We start from the raw sequence: 22,563 nt of genomic DNA, 5'->3' as shown, positions 1-22,563 counted from the left end.
ATCTCTCAACAACTACACCACTACGTATAATAATGCTAACCTGTTAACGGTCCAACTGACCCATCAACAAGGCTTTGTCCACTACTGGTGTCCTTAGCAACTGTCACCACCCTTATAGACAGGCTGGCAGCTGGCTGGTAAGTGAGCTGCACTAACCTACATGTACTGTATTGTATTACGAATGTAGTGGCACAATTCCTTCAGATGGCAGTAACCAATCAAATGCTGTTAATTCTGACAGTTTCTAAGGAAGCCAAATACTGTATGGGCAGAGCTGTCTGTGAAGGGCAATGTTATTCTAGGGTAAGACAATAAGCAATCATGTATGTATGTGTGTGTGTGTGTTTATGATGGGGCAGTATTTGTTTTAAGTTTCTTAAACTACTGTATAGAGTATATAAAACCTTGAGAAAACATCTGGTATAGCTATACAGACAACTTCAGCCATCCAAGTGCTGCTGGATCCCAATGGTGCAATGAAGAAATTGCTTAAAGACCTCTAGTTTAATTACAAAGAATATAAGCATTGGTTCATTGTAAGTGTCTGCTACAGTAATGAGGGAAGCCCAAGTGGGTTGGGCTTGACCCATGCTGTAAATTCTCATCTTTTCATCTTTAGCCAACCAACCTACAGTACCCACAACACAAATCTCAGACTGAAGCTAAAGCCTTCTTGGAAAGTCATCTAATTCTGAATGATTACTTAATCCACACCATGACTTTATGACCCAATGCTCTATATTAGTGAAGTTATACTATATTTTGTTCTCCTTTTATACAAGAACAGGTACTGATAGCTCCCTCAACACTTGGTCATTTCCCCCCCCCCCTCTCAAAAGAAAAAATATCCTGAATAGAATCTAAAATACCCTGTAGTGTCAAGTAGAGTGAGTCTACCTCCAATCTACCATCATCACTTATTGAAAAACTGTTTGTGGAGACTCAAGTGTAGATGTTCATGAAAGAGTTATAAAATATTTAGCCAGTGAAGAAATGTTGTAAACACTGGATAATGGGAGCAGGTGCCTAACATCTGACTGCCACAACTTCTGACAGCTGACTGAACCTGACATTCAGTTCCAGGTCTGAATTGAGTTATTTCATGAAACAAATCTGCCATTTAATTAAAGATTTTAAAGAAAAATACCGAGATTTACCAGTTGCAAGAGAATAATCAAGTACCTGTAAAAATTACTGTACTTGCCACCAGTAAAGTGAATGAGTGTAAAGTTCATTTGTGTGTTATGTGAGAATGGTGGGCTTGTGTATAGGTGTGGGTGTGGCTTGGATAAGTTACACATTCTGAGACATCTGTGAACAATGTATGTAAAGTGGGTCAAAATACAAAGTACAGATCATGTTGCTGAGTGCTAGGTGAGCATCAGGTGCCACAGGTATAACTAACACTATACTGTACTGGGCTCTATAGTGTGATGGTCCATCACCACTACAGGATGTTACTGCAATAGTGCATGATATTGACTTTATATGACTCGAGCCTTTGTTTTCCACACGGTGAAACCTCTAAATAACGGACTTCTCTCTCCATATAATCTGTTAGATGTGGGTTTCATATCTAATGGACCCTCGATATAATGGATTTTCCTCTACATATAGTCTGTTAAATAGAGGTTTCACCGTAGTTTCAAATATTGTAGTGTTAGCACTTGCAGGCACAACCGTGTGTGGTGACCTTCACGAGAAAGTGTGGCTGGCATGGAATCCCACTCCGCCTTTATCTTCCTCTACACCTCCCAGAGCTGGTCACTTCCTTCACATGTTGCAAGACAAACACCGAACAACTCAATAACTGACTGGATTACCTCTCTACCACTCTCCTACTTTCCAAATAAATTTTAATATCAGTCATTTTCTTAATCCTACAGTATCACCATCTAAAAGTTTTTTATATTAGAATTTTATGGGTGAAACACTACAGCGGTTGGTCATACTGTACACAGCTTGTCACCACCACAACATCACCAATAAGCTGGGATGAACTGCTGAAGCATGATCACGGAGGCTCGAGGCTCTGAGACACGAGGAAAAAGCCAATCCAGGAAGTTCAGGAAAAATAATATCATCTCCTGAACATCTGCAAAAGCCTCTCTGAAATGTTATATAATTGAAGAGCAACATGCAGAGGGCACCTTGTTGAGGGGACAGGACTGCTGGGTGGACTGTCAAGAGGAGGGGGGGGGGACTGGAAGTGTCAAAGGGGGGGCGGAGGGACGGGACTGTTGGTTGGAGTGGCAAAAGGGGGGGGGGAGGTGAGTGAGAGCATTCAGGGAGTCCAACATCACTATGGGAGGAATGAACATGTTTACGGATGCAAGAAGATGATGTAACTGTAATGTTGGTCTAACTATCTTTGAGGAGGAGCATGAGGGGTGACATGGTGAGGCTACAGGAGAATACCATCATTAACTACAGTAAAACTGGCTATTTCCTGAGACAGTGGATGACAGAGAAGAGAAAAAGAGACAGGGAGAAGAATGGAACAAGTGTCAGGGAGAAGAATGGAACAAGAGACAGGGAGAAGAATGGAACAAGAGACAGGGAGAAGAATGGAACAAGTGACAGGGAGAAGAATGGAACAAGAGACAGGGAGAAGAATGGAACAAGAGACAGGGAGAAGAATGCAACAAGTGGCAGGGAGAAGAATGGAACAAGAGACAGGGAGAAGAATGGAACAAGAGACAGGGAGAAGAATGGAACAAGTGACAGGGAGAAGAATGGAACAAGAGACAGGGAGAAGAATGGACAGGGAGAAGAATGGAACAAGAGACAGGGAGAAGAATGGAACAAGAGACAGGGAGAAGAATGGAACAAGTGACAGGGAGAAGAATGGAACAAGTGACAGGGAGAAGAATGGAACAAGAGACAGGGAGAAGAATGGAACAAGAGACAGGGAGAAGAATGGAACAAGTGTCAGGGAAAAGAATGGAACAAGAGACAGGGAGAAGAATGGAACAAGTGTCAGGGAGAAGAATGGAACAAGTGTCAGGGAGAAGAATGGAACAAGTGTCAGGGAGAAGAATGGAACAAGTGTCAGGTGGCTTGGAGAGACAGAGTTGGGTTTTCATCCATGTGTTATGTAAACTGTACATCACCTAAGGCTAAGACTTGATAACTCTAAATTATTATTATTATTATTATTATTAGTATTGTTATTGTTTTCTATGATGCTCATCAAGTGTAAGTAATAAACTAAGGTTACTGACATTTTTAATTTATTATACAGTAATGACATAAAACTTAGATGAATCATGTAATTATGATACTTTAGTGATTATCATAATGTATGATGATATAAATTAGAAGTAAATTACAGTTAATGAATTTTATTGATAAGTTTCGTAAGTGTGATACTTTACCTAATTAACGCAATTATAATGACATAATTTTGGTAGATATTTAACACGTTACTCTGATGATTATTCTGCTATTTGGTATTTATTCTTTTTTTTTTAATATTTCATAAATCATTAAATTTTTGGGGCATATATAATGCCAATAATTCAGATGCATATATAAAATTCTCAAGTCAGAGTCTGATGTTCTGTGGTGATCAAGTTATACTGTATACAAGTACCTGTGTATTATGGAGAATCTGTGTTACTGTGCTGGGGATTTCTCGTACGGTAATCCCCAAGATATTCGGGAATCTTTTGTAATTGTTGTGACCATCGGCTAACCTAACCTAACATGGTTATTAATTAAGTTATGGGTAGGTTAGGTTACGGCAAGTTAAGGTAGGTAGGTAGGTAGGTATGTAGGTAGGAAGGAAGGTAAGGTAAGGTAGGGTAGGGTAGGGTTGATATGGCTATGTTAGGTACAGAAGCTAGGCTAAGGATAGACTAGGTTATGTTTAATATGGTTATGTGAGGTTAGGTTAAGAATAAGTGAGGTAAAGCCGTGTTATGTTCTGGGTTCTGGTTCAGGAATTAACAGAGTGATGCCCAATTTAGTGGCCACACGTTGGGGCTCTGTCACCACCAGTAATTATCAAACTTTAAGGCATCCCAATCTATTCTCTCTGCATCTCATTCCTCAAAAAATACTGTGTGTGTGTGTGTGTGTGTGTGTGTGTGTGTGTGTGTGTGTGTGTGTGTGTGTGTGTGTGTGTGTGGTGTAGTGTGGTGTAGTGTAGTGTAGTGTCTGGTAGGAAATGATTTAGATACAGCAAAGAACGGACAGGAATAAAAAGACATGGGAGTGAGTAAGCTGGGAGAGGAGGGACAGGGATGATGATGATGATGGTAGGAGGACGAAAAGGATGAAAGGTCAGAAAAGGATAGAGACAGAGGATAGGAAACAAAAAGAGGTATGATGAAAGACTAAGAAACAATGAGATAAAAGAGAGAAAGATGAAGGAAGTGAGCTGTGAATAAGAGAAATGATGGATGAACAAGATGAAGTAAATGGTGTATATCAATGAAGTATAAGGTAAACAGCCGAGATGAGGGATGATGATAGGTGGTTGTGAGGGGGAGAGAGAGAGAGATGAAGGGAAGGTCCTGGAACAGTATTAAGTAACACCTGGAGAGAGAGAGAGGATGGGAGAGACAGGGAGTGAATAGATTGACAGGCCGAGTCAATACGTGATCAGGTTTATGTTAATAGAGGAACCAATATAACAACACCAAATACTGTCAGAGAGAGAGATTATTATTTATGAAGAATTAAGAGGATGGGTGGGGGCCCCCTCACTACACTATGGGGGAGATATCAGGATGGGAAAAAAAGGTTCCTACGTCAGTGACTGTAGGTGAGGATAAGGTTAGACAGGGGCCCCACATAAGAACTGGAAGGCTCAGGCACCAGTAACAGATAAGCCAAGAGTACAATAGCTCGGTCAGTCCATTAACCTGCCAATCAACGAGACGCGCACACTTCCCCTCGTCATTGGCAGAGGAGTTTTACCCGCATGACACTCCTCCGCCAATCACACACGAGGATTCGCTCCGGTTGGAGATGTCGTTACTTTGGTGGTTATTTTCAATTTCAAAGTTCAGGGGTAATGAAGAACACGGTTTATTATTAGCACCGTGGACAATTGTGACGAGTGAGAGTAATATCTGTAAGGACACAACCCAAAGATATTGTCCCGACTGGTCACAATGTCCTACAGCACCGGGACTTTCTGGACTGATGCACACACACACACACACACACGAACAAATAACAATCCTAACATTTTAAATCCTCCACTCATTCCAATGTTAAATGTCAACACACGTGCAGTCAGTCCCTAGTAATCTATTTATATACAAATTAGGTACCAAATAGGACACAACGAATTAATATTTATCTTTTATATAAAACTGGCAGAAGAAGGTTGAACTCTCCCGGGGAAACCGACGTCCACGCAAGATTTCAAACCCTAAATAAGTGACGACAACGAGCCAACAAAATGCTCGCTGTTGTGCATCTAATACAACCACATTTTCCCAGGTGTGACGACGCACAATAAATGTGTTATATAATATGGAAGAAGGTCGCAGCAACACACAAGACAAACCTAAACAAACTTGAGGTGGCGGACTACACCGGGCAGCGTGGGCCGTCATGGCGCTCGCTGCCCGGTGGTAACGGCTAACCCGACACTAATTTTACTACCACTGTACCCGGACTTTATTTACAATTTTTTTTTATTTACACCTTTCAGTAATTATATATTAATTCTTACACTGTAAAATGGTTTATAAATGCAATAGTTTTTTATTTAGTGTTAACAGGTACAAATTTTAACTTCCATTTCTTTACCATCTACTGTACTATACCCTCCATGGCTCATAAATTGTGGTCCGAATCCTCCCATCACTTTTAATTCATTAGTTAGCCAGTTACCACACCGCCACCTTATTAAACCACAATGACAATACGACGGGCCAAAACTAAACGCCCGAATACATACTTGAAGTTGAGGTTCTTGAAGGAGAAGTGAACCTCAACGATGCCAGTGGTCTTAACACGAGTTCGGAGAATGTCCTGTTCGGTAGGTTGGTAATCCTTGGCTCCCAGCCGGTCCAAGTCGTCAAGGAAACTGAAATATAAGAAGATAATGTTATAACATGATAATTAATCTTGCTGTACAATTATGACACAAAACATGGACTCTTTGATAAGATATAGAACGTGATAAAAAATCAGAATGTGCTCCCAGCCGCCTCCTCTACTTATGAACGTTTGACTTAGAATTTTCAGAGTTACAAGCAAATCTCCCTGAATGTCCAATTAACCACAAAATTAAGATGTTATTTATATGTTAAAATGCGGTTATTAGTTAGTTTTATACATTACAACACTGTTATTAGTTTTATATGTTAAAATACTGTTATTAGTTAGTAAGATACAGCGAACCCTTTTATTTAACAGACTACAATAGTTTACTACACAAGCTAGGGCCATCTAGTGACCCTGTGGAGAAATTAAATGTACCATAAACCTCAAGTGTCATCAAGGTACAACTGACCCTGGCTTTATATAATCATCACCGACAGTTGGAGAGAAAAACTTCACTCTCTGACTGAACTGATAATAATGGGGGCGGCAGATCAGCTACATATTAACCATCGCCGCTTTATGATTTTAGACAGATGTGAACCAGAAATGTTGAGGATGGGGACGAGGTGATAACTACTGTACTCTTATTGCTGTTTTACCACTGGGTCGTACCTGGGACCAATCACACACACGGCCTCCTCAAATGGGATTCGAAAAAGGGACTGAAAGATTTGATAACCACACCACAGTAACCACTCCACCAATGCTGTACCATAATGATGATGTTCTTTTTGACAGTCATTTGCATTGTTTGTGTGTGTGTGTGTGAGATGACCCCAGCAATGATAATTACAGTATTTGGCTGCTTAAAGAGAGCGCCAGGGATCATTAACTCATACTGCAATTAACAATAAAAAAATTTTAATAAAAAAAACTTAAACGAACGAACACACACACACACACACACACACACACACACACACACACACACACACACACACACACACACACACACACACACACACACACACACACACACACACACACACACACACACACAGAGGCAAGCTGGCTTTCGTGGCACGCAGGTTTGCATGTGCTTGTAGGAGGAGGAGGAGGAGGAGGAGTGAGGAAGAGGAGAAGTGAGGAAGAGGAGAAGTGAGGAAGAGGAGAAGTGAGGAAGAGGAGAAGTGAGGAAGAGGAGAAGTGAGGAAGAGGAGAAGTGTGGAAGAGGAGAAGTGTGGAAGAGGAGAAGTGTGGAAGAGGAGAAGTGAGGAAGAGGAGAAGTGAGGAAGAGAAGTGAGGAAGAGGAGAAGTGAGGAAGAGGAGAAGGAGGAGTGAGGATGAAGGAGGAGTGAGGAAGAGGAGGAGTGAGGATGAAGGAGAAAAAGAACAATAAGAAATAAAAAAGGAAGAGGAGCAAGACAAGAATTATGAAAAGGAGAAGGAGTACGAGAAGTGGAAAAGACGAAGAAGGAAAAGGGAAAAAGAGACAGAAATTAAACCATCACCACCTGTCCGTCCCCACCTGTCCATAACCACCTGTCAACGCACTCAATAATTTACACAGTGTCACTCCATCTGTCACACACCTTCAACATCTTTATTTAATGATTTACCAACAGTCATCTGTCACTCAGCGTCTGTCTGTCCGTCCGTCACACACGACTCTTTAGGTATCGTGAGGTTAGGTTAAGTAAAAAGTGACCCCCCCCCCAACCTCGTGTCTGGTGAGGTGAGGGGTGAGGGCTGTGGCCACCATCTCTCAGCCTGTAGTGGTATTAATCCTGTCGTCCCTCCCCACCTTCCCCACTTCTCTATCCTCCCCTACCCCACTCCCTCCTCCCTACCCCCACCACCAGGTTTCCGTGAACGTTGGCGCTATATTTACGCCACAGTGGTCGGCCATTATAAGCTTGACGGTAAACACGAGTGAGCTGTATTTAGTCCAGGTCACGGGGTCACGGCCGTCCACTACCACAACACAGTGTCCGCCATCTTGGGTAGTGATGGGGGTGGTGGTCGGCCATTATAAGCTTGACGGTAAACACGAGTGAGCTGTATTTAGTCCAGGTCACGGGGTCACGGCCGTCCACTACCACAACACAGTGTCCGCCATCTTGGGTGTAGGAGTGTGTGGGTGTATGGGTGGTGGTGATGGGTGGTGGTGATGGGTGGTGGTGATGGGGGGGGTGGTGGTGGTGGTGATGGGGGGGGGTGGTGGTGGTGGTGTGTGTGTGGTGGTGGGTGGTGGTGGTGATGGGTGGTGGTGGGTGGTGGTGATGGGTAGGTGATGATGGGTGGTGGTGAAGGGTGACAGGAGGATAAGAAGGTGGTGGTGGTGTGTGATGGGTGGTGGTGATGGGTGGTGGTGGTGATGGGTGGTGGTGGTGATGGGTGGTGGTGGTGATGGTGGTGGTGATGGAGGTGGTGGTGAAGGTGGTGGGTGGTGGTGGTGGTGAAGGTGGTGGTGGTAGGTGGTGGTGGTGGTGGTGAAGGTAGGTGGTGGTGGTGGTGGTGGTGGTGGTGGTGAGTGATGATGATGATGATGATGATGATGATGATGGGTGGTGCTGTAACGACAATAATGGAAACACTACTACTACTGCTGAATGCTGACGACACCAGATAGACTACTACTGCTGACGATATTATAGACACTACTGTTGCTGACGACACTGGAGACATTACTGCTTGCTGCTGGTGGAGCGATTGTCTCACCCAACTTTAAACTGACCTCGTTCTGGTGTTGAGGCGGGCGGAGGCGGCGACGGTGTAACCCAAGGTGAGAGAGAGAGAAGATGAAGGTGAAAAGAGAAGGAGAAAGAGGAGGGAGGAGGAGGGAAAGGAGAAATAGGAAGGAGAAGGGAGATGGAGAGAGATGAAGAGAGAAGGAAGAGGAAGGCGAGATAGGAGGAGAGTTAAGTAAGTGTATCTAGTTATTAATTAAGACATCATCAAAACACCCAACTATTTTTTTGTTTCGTCTTAGTTAATAGTTTAATATTTTTTTGTCAGGTTGATTATAAAATACAATTATATTTAACTTTTTATTTTATTTTTTATTTTTGAGGCACTGGTGATTAAGACAATCTCTCTCTCTCTCTCTCTCTCTCTCTCTTGGGCTGCTGCTCTCAGGCCGTAGATATTTTTGGCAACACACAGCCCAAAAGCATTAAGCTCAATGTGGGATATCTACTTGTATCTATATATATCTATATATATATATATATATATATATATATATATATATATATATATATATATATATATATATATATATATATATATATATATATTATTTATATATATTATTTATCTATATTTATCTGTCTAAATAAATCTATCTATCTATCTATATATATCTATCTATATAATCATATCTATATCTCTCTATCTATCTACCTACCTATATATCTATCTACTAACCTAACTATCTATTAACCCATCTATCTATCTAACTAACTATTAACATATTTATCTAAATCTCTATCTCTTTATATTCTGTTCAATAAATCGTTTCTAGGAGAGAGAGAGAGAGTAGAGGTCACTCCCCTGTATGAACTGTCGAGGCTTTTATATCAATGGCTTTAAGTCAGGGAGGGAGAAGAGATGGAGGTATGGGAAGGGTGATGGGAAGGGTGAGAAGGAGAAGGTGATGGGAAAGAGAAAGGGTGGGATGGAGGGGAGGAGGGGGGGAGGGGAGGAGGGAGGGAAGGTGGATGGATGGATGGGAAAATAGATGGATTGGAGGGAGGGAGGGAGAGGGAAAAGTAGGCCAAGATATTTTAGGGTGAGGAAGGGAAGGAGTAAAAATGTAAAGATGAAAGTCCGTTATATCGAGGGTCCGTTAGATATGAAACCCTCCATTTAACGGATTTATGGAGAGAATCCGTTATATGGAGGTTTTACTGTAATAATAATACAGTAACGTGTTTCATTATCAGGGACAAATTCATGGAACCTGAGGGAGGGTGTGTGTGTGTGTGTGTGTGTGTGTGTGTGTGTGTGTGTGTGTGAGTGGGAGTGTGTGTGTGTGGGGTGTGTGTGTGTGGGGTGGTGTGTGGGGGGGTGTGTGTGTGTGTGTGTGGAGGGTGAGGGTGAGGGGGTGTGTGGGATACATGGAATCTCTTTGTATTCCTGGAATCTTGGAAGGGCGTGGGGGGCACACTCCAGGATCCTGAGAGGCACTCCTGGTATCTGGGAATAGTGCCACACGTTTCCGGTTAGGTATTGGTTCATGAATATTGTGTGACCATCACTTGGCCCTTGGCTTTGCTTTGCACTCCATCCTTCCCTCTCTTTGGCAATTCCCTCTCTACCATCGCTCATTCCTCCTCACCCCTCACTTACCCTCAGGTCTCCCTACACCAGGTTCCTCATTACCTGTTGTGTTTACCTGGACAATTACTTGTACCTACACTGAGACGTCTGAAGGAGGGGGAGGTAGAGGAGGAGTGAGGAGGGAAGTGGGAGGGGAGGTGGAGGGGGGGGGGGGGGGGGGGGGGGGGGGGGGGGGGGGGGGGGGGGGGGGGGGGGGGGGGGGGGGGGGGGGGGGGGAGGGAGAGGGGTGGTGACGAGAGGAGGAGGAGGGGGTTGTAAAATAAGAGTAACCCTTAATAAAACTGTAAGAAGAGAAGGAGGAGGAGATAATGATGAAGGATGGGAGGGAAGGCTATATGCTTTGTATCACCGGCCGCCACCAGAGGGTCGACGTGTGCTGGCCTGGACACCATCAAAGGGGAAGAGTTAAGTAAAGCCGCCTCCTCTCCTCCCCCACCCCTCCTCCCTTCTTCTTGATGGCAGGGAGTGAGGGAGAAAGTGAGAGAAGAGGGAGGTACAGGCTGAGAGAGAGAGTGCCAGGGAGGGGGGGAAAGGGAGGGGGAGGTAGGGAGGGGAGCTGAACAATGAAAGGCAAAGGCCAGGAAGACGAATGGTTGCTGCTGCTCCACCCCTTCCTCCCCTCCTCTTTCTTCCCTCCTACACTAGGTGGTATCCTATGCTGCTACGGCTTCCAACTACGACTCGGTCATTCACCTCTCTCTCTCTCTCTCTCTCTCTCACCAGCTCCAAGGTCAACTCTTGATATGAGGCTTAGTGAAGGTCAATGGCCCCTTACACGCGCGGCACACACACACACAAAGACCCCCTACCCCCACCTGCCTAAGACTTTGTGAGCCAGACACGCAGAGACAAAGACTCCTACCCTCCCTCCTGCCCTAAAACCCTCCACAAGAATCCATTCCTTATGAAAACTTTGAGTTTTAAGCTGGGATAAACACATAACTTAAGCTTAACACATGACTTACGCTTAACACATGATACCTTAGAGAACAGAGGAGAAAAAAAAAGCGAAACACGTATACAAAAGACAGTCGACACTCACTACTTGGCGGAGTCGTTAAGCTGATACTCGTTGGAGCGACCGAAGCATTCCTGGACGCCCGTGTCGGCCCAGAGGCGCTTCATCGCCGACAGGAGTTCCTCAGAGAAGGGCTCAGTGTCCTCCATCCGGGAGATCACGTCGAACACCATCTTAGCATCAGGCTGGAGGAGGAGGGGGGACATTAATACACCAGTACAGTAGTTATATACAGAGATGATTAAGTTGGTAGGTTGTCAGTGTTTAAATTATCTTTGAGGTTAACTCTCTGAGGACGATGGTTTAATACTTTCACAACACACAAACATCTCTTTCTCTTCAAATTCCCCTTCCTCCCCCACTTTCCCCCCCCCTCTCCCCACTACCCCCTCCCCTCACCGCCACACAATCCTCCCTCCTCCACATTTCATTTTTTAATAAGCTTTCATGATAATCATATTTTATCCCCAAATTCATTTATGTTTCCCCAGATTCCCTGTAATGTGGTGGGTGGTGGGGGAATACCATCACCAAGCTTCCCTACCACACCACCTACTACAATACAACCACCTACCACAACACCACCACCTACCACAATATCACTATGAGGGGGAAGAGGCTATTAGGTGTGGTAGGAGGTGGTGGTGGTGGCAAGGCATGAAATGGTGAGGGGTGAGGCATGAGGTGAGGGGGGGGAGACACTGCAGGTTAGACAACTGAGAGACTCTTGTGTGTGCTATCGACCACCCTGCAACACTACCACCATCGCCACTACCACCATCGCCACCACTACCAATACCATCATCACCGCCACTACAACCACCACTACTATTACTACTTTATACTAACACCCACTATCCACAACTACCACCATCGTCACCACCACCCTCTATCAACACCTACAACTACCACCACCTCGCCTCTCAACCACCATATCAATACGTAATAGTTATCTAAACATTTCTAATCAATAATCAATATAGAACAACAACAACACAACAACAACAAAAACAAGGTTGCTAGTCAAACACCTGTCGTCTCGTCGCGTCTGCAGCTGATTGGTCGAGCCGCCTGTGACTTCACTCCCCGCAGGTGTCGTGGCAGCCCAGCTGTTCAGAGCAGACTAACACACACACACACACACACCTCTTATGCTATTAAACTAATCATTGTTATTATTATTATTATTATTACTATCTCTCTCCCATCCCATCATTATCCCATATTAACCTTCTTTTCTTATTCCTCCCCTCCCACCCTCCCCTTCCCACCACACCACACCTATTTCCCTTCCCTCCCTCCCTACCTACTCCCTTCCCTTCCCTCCCTCCCTTGCCAATCTCGTCCAATCCGCCGCACAGCCTCTAAAAAGTAGGAAATGAGAAAGAAAATGAAAAATTCTGAGAGAGAGAGAGAGAGAGAGAGAGAAAGAGAGAGAGAGAGAGAAAAGAGAGAAAAAGAGTATTTTAAGCAAGAAAGTTACATTGATAAATACAAAGAGGAACACATAACAGCCCCCCCCCCGTCCCCACAATACCTTTCCCAATAACCCGTTCAGGTGTACCGACTCGCTGCTTCGATACACACGAGTCATGAGTCACCCCCAACCCCGTTCGATCCCGTCTCAGTGTATTGAACCGTTCGAGACTCTCTGCTACGAATCTTGAGCGAGTGAACCAATGAACCACTTGGCTTCAATAGGTAATGCTAGAGGGAGGGGGGGGGGGTTATATACCAGTTCGATTCTTGTTTTATTATTTGTTTGATCTACCAGTCATAACACAGCCACCTTCCATCACACAACTACCTGCTACCACCACCTACCTACAACCACTACCGAACCATTAACTATTCTACCACAATCCCCCTCCCCTGCTGCCGTCAGATGAAGGGATCACCCCCCCCCCACCACCAGTCCACGGTCACTTGGCAACATATATAGAGATGATTCACCTTTTTTCCCCCACGATTGTATAGAGTTACCAGCGATTCCCTATACATAACGGACTGAATGGAGATGAAAGTCCGTTATATCGAGGGTCCGTTAGATGTGAATTCCTCTATTCAATGGACTGTATGGAGATGAAAGTCCGTTTTATCGAGGGTCCGTTAGATGTGAAACCCACATTTAACGGACTATACAGATACAGAGGAGGGAGGGGGGGGGGCTTGTATAGGGTGGGCATGATGGCCTATTCCCCCCCAAACACCGGCAGGATATAACCCCCCGCTGGACTCAGGGTGACCAGGATGTAGCCACGACTGTATCCCGCAACTCTCTCTCTCTCTCTCTCTCTCTGTCACTGAACCAACCACAATCACCAACCACTATTCACCAGCCTCCACATCCTTGCCTCTACCTGGCGGTCACTATGACAACGTGGAGGGTTGGTGGGTGGGGGTGCTGCCATGACAACCCAGGGAGGACTGCCGGCCACTCGAATGTCACTAACTGTACACTGACCTAATCTAACCTCATCTGACCTCACTTGACCTCACTTAACCTAACCTAACCAGGGGGAGAGGGGGAGGGAAGAAACAGGGGAGTTGAAGGAGGTAAGGGGTGGTTGGGGGGGGGAGGTGTTGGTGGAGGGAACAGGGTGGTTAGAGGAGGAATGGAAGGGTTAAGAGGAGGGAATAGGGTGGTTAGAGGAGGGAACAGGGTGGTTAGAGGAGGAATGGAAGGGTTAAGAGGAGGGAATAGGGTGGTTAGAGGAGGGAACAGGGTGGCTAGAGGAGGGAACAGGGTGGCTAGAGGAGGGAACAGGGTGGCTAGAGGAGGGAATAGGGTGGTTGGAGGAATAGGATGGTTAGAGGGGGAGTGGGGTGGTTAGAGGAGAGGGAATGGAGAGGTTAGATAATGACCCCCCTCCCCCTCCCAACATTACCCCCTATCTCCTCCCCCCCCCACCGTAGTATGTGGTCGTCGCCTGAGCCACACCTCCACTACAGGTACAAGTTATAAGTCCCCACGTGTGACCACCTCACCTCCAGCACTTACTTACATATTGTCAGAGTTGGAGGGTTGGAGGGAGGGAGGCCAAGAGTGGAGGGTTGGAGGGAGGGAGGCCAAGAGTGGAGGGAGAGAGGGCGGGGGAGGCCAGAGTGGATGGAAGGAGTTTTGGGAGTTCTTAGAAGGTGGAGGAAAGGAGGCCAGAATGGAAGGAAGAGGGCCAGAGTGGAGGGAAGGAGGCCAAGAGTGGAGGGAGGGAGTTTTGGGAGTTTGTAGTAGGTGAAGGGTCTCAGGGAGGGAGACCGAAGTGGAGGGAGTTTTAGCACATGACGGGGAGAGAGAGAGAGGGAGAGAGGGAGAGAGAGAGAGAGAGAGATAACTTTGTTAGTGTGGTATATGTGAGGGGGCCGTGGTATGTGGTCACTTCCTGGAAACATTCTGACTACACACTCTTCCAGGAACACTGTATGTGTGTGTGTGTGTGCCCAGTAACACACACACACACACACTCAAGTGACCCATTCCCTAATTATGTAAATGTATATTTTCAGCCTTCCGGCTGCCATGCTCTCTCAATAAACCGTTAATTAATATTATTATTATTATTATTATTATTATTATTATTATTACACACAGTAGGGAGGAGGAAGGAGAAGGAAGACGAGGAGGAGTGAGTGAGTGTTGAGCCACATGTATTATTCACAGGCTGAGGCGCCGATAATACTAGACTCAGCCCCTCACTCTCACTTACCTCACACACTCTACCTCACTTTCCTCACTCACTCTTACTTCTCTCACTTACTCTCACTTCCCTCACACACTCTACCTCACTTTCCTCACTCACTCTATCTCACTCGCTCTACCTTTCTCTCACCCACTCTTTCTTTCTCTCCTTAATACACACACATTCTCAGTTTCTCTCTCTCTCTTTCTCTCTCACTCTCCTCCACCTCCCACCCTCACCTGTCAGGACCTCTCCTTCAGCTGTTCCCCGTGGACAGATGAGGTCCACTACCTGTCTGCCACCAAGTGATTGGCCAGAGTAATTAGTGTGTGACGATACCTGTCTCACTTACCTGCCTCCTCCTCACTACTCTCTCCCTCCCACCCTCACTCACCCACCTCCTCACTCTCATCCATTCCTCCAACCCACACCATGCCTTCACCTCTCCTTCCCTCCCCCCACCAACACCCCCTCTCAATCAACACCCTCTCTCCTCCATCAACACCTCCTCCATCAACACCCTCTTCCCTTCCATCAACACCCTCCTTCTAGCTATCTATCTCAGCTGACACTACCCCTATCCTCCCCCCCCCTCCCACACTACCTCTTCCAGGAGATGGGCGGCCATGACACCCTTCTCCCGCCCGCATATTGGCCCCTTCCTGTAAACACTTCACCTGTGCCGCCCACCCATTACCACCACTATTACCAACCATCACTACCACCATTACAACCCACCACTACCACTCATCACCACCATTGCAGCCCAGCTCTACCACCATTACAACCCACCACTACCACCATTACCAACCATCACTACCACCAATGCCACCCATCACTATACACACACACACACAGAGCCAGCCTGGGGTGGGAGGAGTGGGTGACGTCAAGAATGCGTCTGCGTGGAGATTGCTGACGTCAAGGGATAAAACATTGCCATTCACCCACCATCACCATCCTCCTCCCTACCACCATTATTGCATCACTATCCACCATCCTACCTACCACCACCACCACCCACCCATCATTCTGCTTACCACCATCCCGCCTACCACCACTACCCACCATCCTACCTACCACCACCACCACCATCACTTCCACAATCCTACCGATCACCATCGATAGCGACCTGGACGAGGCGTGACGCCCACTCATTACTATATATTCACGTCCGTAATGTCAAGCCTTATTTCCCTCCCCAATTTCCCGCTGGTGAGGTAATGAGTTGGCGATTTGGCGAAAAGAATACAAATAAGGATGTCGACTTAGTATCTTCCCCCTTCTTCGCCTCCTTCAGAAGCTCAGGAAATCCCCCAGACGGGTAATGAGGTCTTCCTGGTGGGGATTTGCCAATATCTGACGACGGCGTGGCCCACCTCCTCCTCTAACAACTATTGGACGATGACTATTGGTCCAAAAATATTCTCTCTCTCGCTCGTGTGTGTGTGTGTGTGTGTGAGTAAAAACATGAATGATGTTTGTCCACACACACACACACACGCGCGCGCGCATGAGAGAGGGTGTCTGAAACTCTACGGACAATACGAGCCAAGTTTCAATTACCTCACCTCCACCCTGCCTTCCTCACTACCTACCTGGCTACACCCATCCCACGCACTATACACCCACCCCTTCCATTCTACACCCACCACACGTACTCTACACCCAACGCACGTACTCTACACCCAATGCACGTACTCTACACCCAATGCACGTACTCTACACCCATCCCCAATATACCCACCACATACACCCAATGTATACCCATCCCACCCACCCTACACCCACCACACGGCTGCATTGAACCCTACACACAAGGACATTCTCTCCCCCACCCACCCACCCAGAACACCCACCCGCCCACCCAGTCATCAATCAACATCACCCATTGAGGCCCCAACCTTGATAAAAGAGAGTTCTGGGGGAGTTACAATACACTACTTGGCCATTAATCACACACACACAAAAGACGTAATACATGGTACGCCTTTATACTGAGCAGTCCTTTACTAATCACCTTATACAATACACACACACACACACACACACACACACACAATATCTTAGTAATACACTGACACTCACCTCCCGCTCGTTGTTGCCAAAGGATATGCCGAGGTTGGGCATGGCTCGAAGGATGGCCACGAGGGATTGGATGGTGTTGGAGTAGACCACCGGCCGGTACTGCTTGAAGTCCTCACTCGTGAACCCAGACTCGTGGATAATCCTGCAAGGTGAAGATAACAGTTAGTGGTGGGGTGGTGGGGTGAGGGTGGGGGGAGACGGGGTTAGTGTCTGTCTGTCTCACTGCCAACCTGTTAAAACAGACTCAGGCTACCCCGAGGCTGTGACGTCATCGGCGAGGCGTGATTATTCGGCCAATCTTAACGGTAATTACCTTCTGTTTACATGTTGATCCTGTAATGACGAGGGCAAAGGGGAGGAAGGTGAATGGGGGAAGGGAAGGGTGTGACGGTGAAGGGGGGAGGAGGAGGGAGGATAACAAACTCCTGAATTCGGGTTCATAAAAAGCTATCTTATTTTTGGGTGGAGTGAACCTCAAGTGTCAGCCTGGTGAACCTCAAGTGTCAGCCTGTGTCTGTAGATTAGGTCAGCCATACGAGCGGTCGACTGGAAACCTTGTAGAGACCTGGGGCCCCAGGTGCCTCCAGGGAAGAACAAAGACACACTCCAAAGCCGCTACCAGGAATAAATCAACCCTCCAGCTACCGCCAGGGAAGAAGAACATCATCTCACACCTCCAGCTGACTCCAGGGAAGAAAGTCAAAGAAGAATTCACATCTACAGCTACTACTAAGGAAGAACAACATCTCACACCTCCAGCTACCGCCAGGGAAGAAGACGAGGCCACCCACCACGTCAGACAGCCTTCATAACACAACTTTAAGTCCGCACCTCACGAGGGAGAAGAGGGGCGGGGAGGGAAGGGAAGGCGTTTGGTTAAATCTAGCGGCAGCACAAGGCGAACCACGAGGACCTGACTGGCTGACTGACTGGCCGGCTGACTGGCTGGCTGACTGACTGACTGGCCGGCTGACTGGCTGGCTGACTGACTGACTGGGAACGACATTGTCTAAACGAAGGGAAGAAAATTAGATAACTACAGAGGCCAAAAGGGATAAGAAAACAGCCTGAAGCAAAAGGTGTGTGTGTGTGTGTGTGTGTGTGTGAACGGAGAAAGGACTATTATAAGACCTTTAAGGAAGCTTCACACTGTCGCTGAAGATAACATGATGGAGACAACCTCAAGAGTGTCTACCTTCAGGAGGGGGGGGGTAGGGGGAGGGGGGGGTAGGGGGAGAGGGGTAGGGGGAGGAGGGGTAGGGGAGGAGGAATAGGGAGGAGGGGGGGGGGAGGAGGGGTGGGGGAGGACGGGTGGGGAGGAGGGGTAGGGGGAGGACGGGTAGGGGGAGGACGGGTAGGGGGGGAGGGAGGGGAGGGGAGGAGGGTAGGGGGAGGAGGAGGAGGGGCAGGGGAGGAGGGGAGGAGGTGTAGGGAGGGGAGGAGGGGTAGGGGGTAGGGGAGGAGGAGGGGCAGGGGAGGAGGGAGAGGAGGAGGAGGGGTAGGGAAGGAGGGGTAGGGGAGGAGGAATACTTTTAAGTCTGATTCACAACAGGAGAAGACATTGGAAAGGAGCCATAACAATTAAGTCAGGATACAGTTATACAACAACAACAATATAATAAAAATAATAATAATAATAATAATAATAATAATAATAATAATAATAACTTACTGTACAATTACTGGCATCGTACGTTAGGATGGGGTAAGAGGGGGTGGGGAGGAGAGGTGAGAGAGAGGGAGAAGGGAGGGGAGAGAGGTGGGTGTAAACAGTACTATTGCCTCACCAACACAGGTTAGAGAGCCGAGTTTGGAATCTCTCTCTCGCCTGGTCCAGCTTAAAATAGTAACACATCTACAATGGCGACTGACTCTCTCTCGTCCACCACCTTGCCCCCTTCATCATCACCAACATCAAGTTTATTATCCGGATTCAGAGTGGTGGGAGAGCTTGGTCACCCTCGTTTGTTTACTGCCACTCAGCGAGCATGACATAATGGCCACTCAGCGAGCATTTACGTGACTACCAGGTGGGCTCTACCTTCGTTCATTACGGCCAGGTGAACATATGTTACCTAAATAAATCAACACCTATTCTTACAAACATTTCTTCTATGTAAGGCACCAAGCCACATTATCTAAGGCGCTAAGCCATCTTCTAAGACATGCTTGAGTGCGGGGGGAGGTCTGCTGCCAACGCGCATGACTGAATCAATACTCTCTCTCTCTCTCTCTCTCTCTCACCGCATGTTTTCCCACACACACCACACCTACACCCTAAAACACCCAGGTTACACCCACACCAAGATACACCCAAACTACACTCAAATTTGAAACACCTTCCCTCACCCTGTCTCACCCTTCCTTAACCTGTCTCTTCTTCTCTCCCCCGTCTCACTCACTCAACCCCCACCTTAACCTGTCTTTCAGCTTCTCTCGCCCTGTCTCACCCTCCCTTAACCTGTCTCTTAGCTTCTCTCACGCTGTCTCACCCTCCCTTAACCTGTCTCTTAGCTTCTCTCGCTTCTCACCCTCCCACCTTCCCTCCAATTCAATCTTCCATCTTGGTAAATCCTCTTACCTTATCCAATATCTCCCTTCCCTCCAACACCCCTCCCTTCAACACCCACCCCTTCCCTCCAACACCCTCACTTTCTCCAACAGCCCCTCTTCCCTCCAACACCCCCTTCCCTCCAACACCCTCACTCTTCTCCAACAGCCCCCCTTCCTCCAACACCCCCTTCCCTCCAACACCCCCTTCCTCCAACATCCCCTTCCCTTCCTAACTAAAACCTCGACTAATCTAACGCTAACCTAACTAACCTAACCTAACCCCACTAAGTACTGTAGAACGTGATCCCCCAAACTGACAGACTAACACACATACACGACATAGTAACACCCGGAAATTATATTTATAACCCCTTGATACACCTGTCACTAATTACTATCAAAATAAATTAGATCCAGGTGTTATTAAACTCTATAGTGAGACATGTATTGTGGTGATGGTGGTAGTGGTGATGGTGGTGGTAGTGGTGGGGTTGAAAATAGTGATGGTGATGATAGCGATGGGGATGAAAATAGTGGTGATAGTGGTGATGGTGAGTCCAACCATATTGGTGTGGGGTACTTGATGATGTTAACCTGGTAATTTTCATACCTAGGTAATCTGAATATTTCGACATGCCGCCCCATAGCTGACACACACACACACACACACACACACACACACACACACACACACACACCTCCGCTTCCAGCTAAACCCATACCCCCCCCCCTCTCTCTCCCTCCAACACTCCTATCTCTCCTCCCGCCCTCCCTCCCTCTAACTACCCCCCAACACCCACTCTTTCTCTCTTTCCCTCCCAACATCCCTCCCTCCCCCCCTACCCCACAGTAATTACCCAACCAGCTCATGACTCACAACTAATCACCAACAAGGTTGGTGGGTTGGGTTAGCTTTTATGATATTAAATTGTTGCTTGATTAGAATAGATTACCGCCAGGATGTTTAATCAACAGGTGCTCTGGATCCCTCCCCTCTGATCCGGGGAGACAATTGCAATAAATAATAAAAATACTGATTCAGTTCCTCTAATGGTCGCCATTACCCGGAAATAATGACACAATCCCCTGTTCTCTCTCTCTTTCTCTTGATGACCTAACCGTGAGAGAGAGAGAGAGAGAGCTTGAAGGTGGGTGTATGTGTGTGAGACAGAAGGAGAGAGAGATGGAAGGGGGTGTGGTGGGGAGAGAAAGAGAGAGAGGGGGAAGGAGCGGAGGGAAGTAACAAGTCATATCCGTCACTGTCCACCACACAGGATGTAGTCTCGCTTGCCCAACCCTCCCTCCCTCTACCTCCTACCTACACTACCTCTCACCCCACCTACACTACCTCTTACCCTACCTCCTACCTCTTACCCTACTCTTCTCTAACTACTTCCTGCCTACCTACTTATCTCTACCTCCCTCCTACCTCCTGCACTCCTACTCTCTACCTCCTACCCTTCCTCTCCTACCTCTACCTCTACCTCTCTTCTCCCTATCTCCTCCAAACCTCTACCTACACTCCCTACCTACCCTTCCTCTCCTACCTCTACCTCTCTTCTCCCTACCTCCTCCTACCTCTACCTACACAGGAAGAAAATGTAAAAAAAAAATAGATAAGGGCAGAAATATTTTACGAGAACTATAGACATATAAAACAATAACAATAATAACATTAATAAAAGCAGAAATACAATAACAAGACTAAAAATAAATAAATAAATAAAAGGAAGAAACAACCAAGGCAATAAATAAAACTAAAAAAAAAAAACAGAAATGTCAACAATGAATCAAGATGGCGTAGGCAGGGACCACGACTATAAACCCCCCAAAAATAGTAATAATAATAATAATAATAATAATAATAATAATAATAATAAACTTATCAATGGAACAACCAAACTACTATTAAATATCTTTCATTACTAAATGTTATTATTATCATGGTAATATTAACAGAGCCAGCAGAGCCGATATATCATGGCATTAAGATTAGATTGAGGTGTAGTGTGTCAGGAGGGAGGGTGCAGGTCCTGGACACTCCCGCCCCTGATAGATGTGTGTTAACTCGCGCCTTGATGCGCCTGAGCTGACACACACCTTGCTGCCTTGCGAAACAGAAGAAGAGAGAGAGAGACAAACAAAATCACCTGATTTACACTGGAACTCACATAACACTTCCTATCTCTTTAACAAAATTCCAAACACCAAGATCCTCACAAAGTTCCTCCCCCCCCCGCCACACAACAGACTGGAGAGATGAGAACAAGCTTAAAACTCCCTCAAGCCGCGAGACAAAAGATAACATCCAATAACAATAACAACAATTACTACCTGGAAGCGTTCTCTAACAGTTCTTGGGGGGAATCCGTATTTTGGAACCGGATTCATAGTTTGAATTGGGGATTAGGTGAAGATTAGTTATCCACGATTATTTCAACTTAAAGATTAGCCTCCCTAATCTAACCTAGCCTAACCTAACCCAGGTAGCTTTAGGGTGTTTAATCTGATGATTAGATGAACTAAGCTGTGGGGATTAACTCACAGTTTTATCAACCACAGAGAGCGAGAGAGTAAGTGGATGAGCGAGTGGGTGGGTGGGCGGGCCTAACTAGTGTCTGACCTTCATTTGTTGACCTAGAGAGATATTAACATCCAAATCTTGACCTAGCCTACCTACCTCTCCTCCCCTCACCACCACACGTCAAACCTCACCAACACCACAACACCTAGCACCTCCCAGTCTGTCATAGTGTAGAGTGTGGGAATCCTGTCATAGTGTAGAGTGTGGGAATCCTGTCATAGTGTAGAGTGTGGGAATCCTGTCATAGTGTAGAGTGTGGGAATCCTGTCATAGTGTAGAGTGTGGGAATC

At 46.5% G+C, this 22,563-nt stretch overlaps 1 protein-coding gene across 5 annotated transcripts in view; it reads right to left on the bottom strand.

Moving 5' to 3' along the window:
• Positions 1–22,563, bottom strand: part of LOC121875643 (guanine nucleotide-binding protein G(o) subunit alpha) — a 130,636-nt gene that overhangs the window by 21,247 nt on the left and 86,826 nt on the right. For all 5 annotated transcript variants that reach the window (XM_042380263.1, XM_042380262.1, XM_042380264.1 and 2 more), the window contains exons 3-5: positions 17,137–17,278; positions 11,396–11,556; positions 5,921–6,049 (exon numbers count right to left, since the gene is read on the bottom strand). In XM_042380263.1, the coding sequence (XP_042236197.1) occupies positions 5,921–6,049; positions 11,396–11,556; positions 17,137–17,278 (432 nt within the window). The remainder of the gene's footprint in view (positions 1–5,920; positions 6,050–11,395; positions 11,557–17,136; positions 17,279–22,563) is intronic.

The sequence above is a fragment of the Homarus americanus genome, unplaced genomic scaffold (assembly GCF_018991925.1).
Source record: "Homarus americanus isolate GMGI-L3 unplaced genomic scaffold, GMGI_Hamer_2.0 scaffold22250, whole genome shotgun sequence".
NCBI classification, from domain to species: Eukaryota; Metazoa; Arthropoda; class Malacostraca; order Decapoda; family Nephropidae; genus Homarus; species Homarus americanus.
This window is presented reverse-complemented; position numbering and strand designations above follow the sequence as displayed.